This window comes from Sinohyriopsis cumingii, unplaced genomic scaffold (genome assembly GCF_028554795.1).
Source record: "Sinohyriopsis cumingii isolate HCF-2022 unplaced genomic scaffold, ASM2855479v2 utg001742l, whole genome shotgun sequence".
Taxonomy (NCBI): Eukaryota; Metazoa; Mollusca; class Bivalvia; order Unionida; family Unionidae; genus Sinohyriopsis; species Sinohyriopsis cumingii.
Window position 1 is genome coordinate 373,763 of NW_028316042.1, and position 8,561 is coordinate 382,323.

Genomic DNA, 8,561 nt, shown 5'->3' on the forward strand with positions numbered 1-8,561 from the left:
TTGCTCAGCAGTTTGTCTTACTGATGGAATAAGACCTTCCGTAGCCGTTGGGACTCTTTCAGTAACTTTTGTAACGGATCTAAATAACTGTTCTGCATCTTCTGCAAATTCAACTTGGGATTCTAAACGCGTTTGTAATTTTTCGTTAACAGAATTAAATAGTGGAATATATTTCTTAATTGCTTCTCGTCGTTCTCGAGCTAATCTACCTGTGTGAGATTCCAGCGCTGGGTGCATTATTTGATATAATTTAATTTAATTATAGCAGCAGCGAGGGTGTGGTCTCGGCACCATCAGTCACCGCCGCAATTTTATTTTGCGATATTTTTTTTGCGATTTCCGGGAAGGCTGCTGCTTAAATGCAAACTGTTACACTAATATATCTCTCTCTCTCTATCTATCTATCTATCTATCTATATATATATATATATATATATATATATATATATATATATATATATATAGAGAGAGAGAGAGAGAGAGAGAGAGAGAGAGAGAGATCCTATGTACATTCACTGCGCACTTGACCTTTGATTGCTCGTTTCGTGGAAGTGGGTGGCACGTCTACTTTCGGTTTGTATAAAATATGGCGACGCCTTCACACGTTCGGTTCAAATGTGGAATTTGCCATCAGCCTTACAAAAGACCTAAAATACTGCCGTGTTTTCATAGTTATTGTGAAGTATGTTTAGAATTACACATTTCTAAAGCAAAACCTGATACCAAGTTTCAATGTCCGTTCTGTGAGACGAATATTGACATTCCGGAGGGTGGAGCTTGCTCTTTTCAGACCAACTTCTACATTGAGACAACAGAGGAAGAGGGACTAAAGGAAACGGAATCAGAAGAAGTCAACTATTCGTGTGAAAACTGTGAAGGTGAGCCAAAGCCAATGGCTACGTCGTACTGCGAGGTATGTGAACAGACAGTATGCGATGAATGTGTCCTGCTCCACAAAAAACTAAAGACAACAAAAGACCACGAATTGGATAGTTCGAAAACTGTTAACAATAAGAGGCCGGACTACCTAACGTGCTTTAAGCACGAATCAAAAGTTGAAGATTATTATTGCTTAACTTGTGAGAAATTTGTGTGTCCCTCGTATGACTACGAAGAACACAAGCAACACAAAACGGAGCCTATTAATGTTGCTGCAAACTTCAAACGAAATCTCTTGATTAAAACATTACATACTAGTGAAATATTTCTTTCAAGCGAAATGAATCTGAATATTATTTCAGAGAGAGAATTAGACGTCGCGAAAAGGGAGAAAGAGGCAAAAGACCGTTTGCAACGAAGATCAGTTGACATGAAAGGTGAGATAGATGCCGGCGTTAAGAAGTTGGAATCTGAGATCACAATAATTTGCGAGCTTGAGAAACTAAAGTTATTTCAGTTGAAGAGAGATATAGAAGTTACAAAAGAAAAATCTGTGGCTATGAAGAGATTGGTTACATTGGCAAGTGATGCAGAAGTTTTGAGGGACGGAAATAAGATAATGTGCAAAATTAAGGACATCAACATATCATCACTCATTGATATTCCAGAAGTAAATAGTGTCAAATTTGAAGATAATTGTAAAGAGTTCGATTACGAGAGCATCGGTTATATTGTAAATGACATGAAGATATTATTATGTGAGACTATGAAAATGAAGCTGGTAAGTGCATTTTGTACACCTGAATTTGGAGGGATAAAATGCATATTGCCATGTCGGGGAGGAAATGTTTGGATAGCGGAGGCTGGAACCACTGGCATTATCATGTTTAATGAGCATGGATCCAAGCACAAGAAAATATTGGAAAATTTCGAGATAGAAGCTATGGCAATGGGCAAAGATGGCACCCTGTTTGTATCAGTACCAAAAGAGAAATTCATTTATAAAATTACTGAAAACAACGAGGCTAGAAAATTTTGCTCCTTATCATCAAGTCCTGGTGACCTCGCTGCTTTTGAAAATGGAAATATTGCTGTATGTTGCAATGAACCGCCTAAATTAGTTAGACTGGTCAAGTCACCAGACAATATGCCCCACGTGCATCTACGTTTGAGACATTACATTGTGTTGCAGTGTGCAAATTCACAGGTGTTCTAGCTGTATGCGCGCAAGAGGTCAACCCTTTTAGCGTAACTAAACAGATGAATGCAGGTTGTAAAAAGACGATCAACAGTTGTAAAGCAAAAAGAAGGCAGAGATATCCTGTTCGAATGAATACAAAGGTTAGTGCGCAGCCGGCCCTAAAGCCGTTAAGCATTGTATTACCATCAAACTCAAAGTCATCAGTGGATGCACCAGACGTTTCTAAAGCAAAACCAACGCAAGAAGTTTTGTTTGGACTTTCAGCAAAGGCTCCTGTAGAGCCCGCATCAAGCCTGCATGACTTTATATCAGGATCAAACTCAAAATCACCAATGGGGACGCCAGAAATTTCAAAAGCAAAATCAACACAATTTTCCTTTGGAACGTCCACAAAGGCTGCTCCACCAATAGCTCAAAACCCGTCTGGGATTATATCAGTAACAAGCTCAGAGTCGTCAACGGACACACTGGGTATTCCAAAGGCGAAATCAACGCAAACACGTTCCTTTGGAGCTCCTACAAATGCTCTTACACGACCAGACCTAAACCCGTTTGGCATTATATCACCAACAAGCTCAAAATCATCAGTGGATGCACCAGAAGTTTCACAAGCAAAACCAACGCAAGAATGTTTGTTTGGACTTTCAGCAAAGGCTCCTATAGATCCCGCATCACGCCTGCATGACTTTATATCATCAACAAACTCAAAATCATCAATGGACACGCCAGAAATTTCAAAATCAAAACTACCGCAATATTTTTTGGGAACATCGATAAAGGCTGCTACACCAATCGCCCCAAACCCGTCTGGTATTATATCAGCAACAATCTCAGAGTCATCAGGTATTCCAAAGGCAAAACCAACGCAAGCACTTTCCTTTGGAGCTCTTACACAACCAGGCCTAAAAATGTTTAGCATTTTATCAGCAACAAGCACATATACAGCAGTGGAAACAACAGAACTTCCGAAAACAAGAACAACGCAAGATAGGGTATTTAAAACTTCTCTAAATACTTCTACGCAACCAGTGTCATACACTTTTGGGACTATATCAGCATCAAGCTCGAAACCATCAGCGGATAAAGCAGACAACAAGAACACTCAGATGGTCCAATTTGGTTCAACAGAAACGAAAGGAACTATATTTGTTTTCGATCATGAAGGAAACATGTTGGCTAAAATCAATCGCCATGTTTGTGATTTGATTTTTGATCAGCGGGGTCACTTGCTTGTTTCTCGTGTTGGAGGTGATATAGACGTACTGGATCATCGGGGCAACATCCTGGCTTGCCTAAGGCCAAATGGTGGCGATTTCCTCTCCGGGACGATTGCGCTTGATTCACGCAATCTACTGTGGATCGGAGAGTCTGGACGAATAAACGTGTTTAAGTATCCAGAGATTAGTGGTGCACAACAAGATCAAGGGCAATAAAATGTAAAGAAAGATTTCAAAGAGCAGATAGATACTCCAGTAATATGCATGGAATTGATTACTGCTCTTTTGATATTTATTCTGACTTTTGGGAAGTTTGTTCTGAATATTATGAGGGAAAATATCACTGAACTTAAGATAGTTTGTTGTTGCAATAGAGGCAGAGCACTAAAACTATATATATATATATATATATATATATATATATATATATATATATATATATATATATATATATATATATATATATATATATATATATATAAGATTACTCAGTTATTTGACTAGTAAAATCCTTTATGAGATCTCAGTTGCAAACTTTTAAATATTTAATTCTTACATGCTTTCACTTGATGGATTATCGTATTTAGTCTTTAGTTTTCAATTATAAGTTAACCCTCAATTTCATTTATGTCATAGGAATACGTTTTTTGTTTTCTTATTTTATAAGGATGCTCTGAGCTTTACCGTTATTTACATCAACTTTTATAATGCCTTGTTTAGCAAACTTATTATGTAGTGCGGATTCTAGATTCCCCTTGCACAACCATGGTATTACACAATTTCAGTTGTTGTTGGGGAAAAAATAATTTGAAAAACAGCAAAACTTCATTTCAAATATAATACTAAGCAGGAAATAAATTGCCTGTTAAAGTTATACTTTAATCGGATGCTTTAGATTATAATTTTTGTCAATAATAATGTTCGTAATTTTTAATAAATGTATTCGATTAAAATAAAACTAAACATTAAACTAAATGTATATTGATTCTTGCTTTTCTTTTCTATTTGCAATCGTTCTTCCTAGATGTAAGAAATTATCAATACATAGATACCACTTTGCTAATGGTGATGCTATAATGGCTCTTGTGCAAAGGGGATGCCGGATGGTGGTAGTCTAATTATTATTTTGATGGTGGTAGTGGTGATGCTTTTAATTAGATATTGTGGGGGTACTTTGCGTTTTGGTCATGCATTTGCATGCAGAGTCGTGATAGATAAACATGAGGATATTTAACAGAAAGAATAATAATTGCATCAAGATAATTTAAGGACATAGTGACCTATTTCTACAACAACAAAAAATAACTTAATTTTTTTTCTCAGGCACTCATTTTCAAGTTGATGCGTGAGGGATTGGGTTCGATCCCCGGCCGAGTCATACCAAAGACTTACAAAAATGGTACGAACAGCTGCCTCGCTTGGCGCACAGCATTAAGAGGTTAGTGTTAGGGCTTGTCGGCCTAGTGTCAGGATAATGTGACTGGGTGGGATATCATGCTACATGTCTGCGGCATGATGCCCCAGTGTTAGACACCACTTTAAACTGCCACACTGCAGACATCGTAGCGATATGACTGAAAAATTGTTAAAGCTACGTTAAAAATCCAAATCACACACACACACACACACACACACACACGCATTTTCAAGTTGTTTCAGCAACAAACACTTATTTTTTATGTTGTAATTGTTATTTAAGAACAAAATATCCTTTTAAGTTTGGGCCCGTTAATTATAATAAATTGAATGGAATGCTTGCAATTTTAAGTAATAGATTCATAAAGTCATAACAATTCATACATTAAGTTCTACGTCCATCTTGAGGAGCAGAGAGGGTGGACAGACCTTTGTCTGAAAAGCGTCGAAACGTCGAAAATAAGCATTCCTACGAACGATCGAAAAATAAAAAGCGTCGACAGATTTAAAAAAGCGTCGACACTTTACTGAGAAAATCTCTCCGGAATTTGTCTAATTAATATTAGTCCATTGTCGTTGGTGATTTTTTCTAGTTTATTATGCACGCGCTTTACGCAATTACGTCTTCGCGAGGTCCCCTCCCTCTCTGCTGCTATTAATTTATCCAAATATTTTATCAAGTCCAGTACGATATCTTGTTCTAGGATCGTTCAAATTTATTGTTATAAATCGGAGTAGCTTGCGCTCGTGAAAAGAAGTTTTAAAATTTAATTATATCCATGTCACCGCTGCACCAAGTTTGATGAATATTTCGCAACGTATGTGTATCAACTCCATTAAACGCAACTAAAATATTACAGTTATCTCTGATCACTTTTGGTATTTGTGTGTATCGTTGAGTAACATAAATGACATCAATGTTTTTATGTCTACCTCGAGAAAAAATCCTAGCTGGATTTGATTGTTTATCCAGCATCACATCATCGTATACAACCAAATTTTTAATAAATCCGTCTATGGAATCTACTGATGGTGCTTCACCAATATCGGTTATAAACTTGATAACATCGTCATCCAGTAATCGCGCGTTTTCATTAAAATCCTTGAGCACATCATAACATCGTTGATCATCAACTGACGGGGCTACCAAATACAATTTATCCCATTTTAACCATCTCATTATAAGATTAAGTAACAACTGTGTCTTTCCACTTCTAGATGGTCCTATTATTATCATTCTGATGCAATTTGGTAACGCAGGATGGTGCTTGACAGGTTCTCGTTTTCTTGTCGCTGAAAAATCAATTATATCCATGCTGTATAAAATATCCATGAATTTATATTGTGTGAAGTGCAGGACGCGTACCCCGACGGATACACTAACAACTATTACCACAAAAAATAACAGATCAGCGGTTACGGGTAAGTGTACGCGGTGTGGTACAAAGAAATTTAAATTTATCTCCACGCAGTCAGGTGAAAAACCAAAGCAAAAGCCAAAACCAAAGTCAAAACCAAAGCCAAAGTCAAAGCCAAAGTCAAGTAAATAAAAGCAGCAGGGGGGTGATATTGCAGCAAAATTAGGAAAATTACCGGGAACTACGTGGGCTAAATACCCAGGAGAAAAACATCTACCAGGATATAATTATTGCGGTCCTGGTACTCGACTCGATATCAGGCTTGATAATCAGGATCAACCAAAACCAGGCGAGTAACCAATAAACGCTATTGATAAAGCATGTCATGATCATGATGTTGCGTATAAAAGCAATGATCTACAACATAGGCATATTGCAGATGTGAAATTAATTCATGCGCTAAATTCTATAAAAAATAAAAATATCAAAAAAAATTAGCTAATTGGTTAGTAAGATCCGCGATGAAAGGTAAATTAGCGCTAGGTGTTGGTAATGTATAAATGGAATCGATTTATTATTCACCAATTAGATACTGGAAAAATTAAGCAGCAATTAGTAAACTCGCTGATGCAGCAGCGGTTAAACATTCTACTGCTAAAGTGTGGTTCTCCAAACAGGCAATATGGCAAATTTATCTACCACCACCTAAGCAAATTCACTTTGCACATTTCAATGTCAGTGTTCCTAATGAAGTTCATCAAGCTGATATTCTGTTTTTACCACATGATACTGTACGTAGAAAAACGTACAAATACGCGCTAACCGTTGTTGATGTTGCAATAGTTATAAGGAAGCATAACCGCTATCAACGAAAACAGCTGCTGAGGTAGCCGATGCTTTTAAACGAATTTATCAACGAGGTGGTCTACGATGGCCACAGCTGCTACAGGTTGATCCTGGCAAGGAATTTCTTGCTCCAGTATCATCGCTGATGAAACAACATAATACCAAAATACGACGAGGACATACTGCGATTCATCGTGATCAGGGAATAGTTGAACGATTTAATCGAACGCTAGCTGAGCGGTTATTTGGATATCAATACGCGAAGGAATTTATTCAGGATACGAGGTCTCGTCAATGGGTGGCAAGATTACCAAGTGTGATAACTGCATTAAATAATGAGATCACTCGAAGAACCAACATGAAACCTATTAATGCAATTACAAAAAAAATATACCTACACAACGACGTGATCTTTCAGCACAGCCAGTATTAGGTAATACCACTGTGAGGTATTTATATGAACCCGGTGAACTCGAAGGTGGTACAAAAAGAGCGACTGATCCTATTTGGAGTATTACCACACACAAGATATCCACCGTAACAAGATCCACTGGTAGACCTGCAATCTACCGATTAGATTCAACTGCTCCTCAACGTGGATTTGTACGTGAACAATTACAAGTAATTCCCGAGGATACACAATTACCACCGCGATCACTTAACTAGCACCCCTACGTCGATTACACTCAAGACAGGTCAACATGGTATTTTCTCGTGTATGACCGCGACTGTTATCTTTTCTATCCACGGTAAATTGACTTGGATCATTTTTCAGATACCGCCATAACATTATACAAGTACAACTTGTACAGTGATTATTCTGTTGTTGTTTCAATGCGTTAATATATTCCGTGTCAAGATCAAATTCTCGATTATTTTTTTTATCAGATTGTTTATAATAAGCTAATTTTTTTCTTATTACATCACCTCGATATTTATCGAGGGCATCACTAATCACTGACTCGTCCAATACAATTCGTCTCAATTGAGATATTCTTCTGACTCGAGACACTGCGAGATAAACTAAGTTTGACCACTCGATACTATCATCTATAATCCAAACAACTGTATCAGTAATAGTTAATCCCTGAGATGAGTGAATTGTCATTGCGTATCCTAGCGTCCACGGGGATTTATCAGCACGTAGAGCATCTTCAACAACATCAACATCAACTGCGACAATATCATTCAGCACAAGATTCTGTTTCCTTGACTCTGTCAAGTATCCTGGTATATCAACATCAATATTCTGCCGCCGTGTATCAGCTGGTCGATAACATAACGGAACTGGCAATGTTGGATATTTGTCTGTATGCAACTGAAACAATTCCCGTTGAAGTGTATCACGAACTATCCTTCTACTTGCAACTACCAGATCATTTGGTCGCCATGTTTGTAGAAAGTCGTTCATGGGTGTTTCTGAAATTATCTCGCGCATTACTTTACACTGAATTTTATTCGGTTGTAGTCTGATTAATTTTTAAAACTGTTTTAATTCTGCATCAAGTGCTCTATAATCATCAGACACTTCTTCATAATAATCGGCAAAGTTCTTTAGCCATCAATGTGGAGATGGTCCAACAAACGGTGGTGGTTGACCGTGATCGCCGCACATTATCACGGCAGTATTTTTTGTTAACAACC

The 8,561-nt window shown here is 37.5% G+C and overlaps 1 protein-coding gene across 1 annotated transcript; it reads left to right on the forward strand.

Annotated features, from left to right (window-relative positions):
- Positions 1-586: 586 nt before the first annotated feature.
- On the forward strand, positions 587-2,095 carry LOC149771670 (transcription intermediary factor 1-alpha-like). The gene has a single exon (XM_089948252.1). The coding sequence runs from the start codon at positions 587-589 to the stop codon at positions 2,093-2,095; it is 1,509 nt and encodes a 502-aa protein (XP_089804378.1).
- Positions 2,096-8,561: the final 6,466 nt, after the last annotated feature.

Bases quoted from the DNA above. Each gene is read 5' to 3' on its own strand.
- LOC149771670 (XM_089948252.1), top strand. From the start codon at position 587: ATGGCGACGCCTTCACACGTTCGGTTCAAATGTGGAATTTGCCATCAG.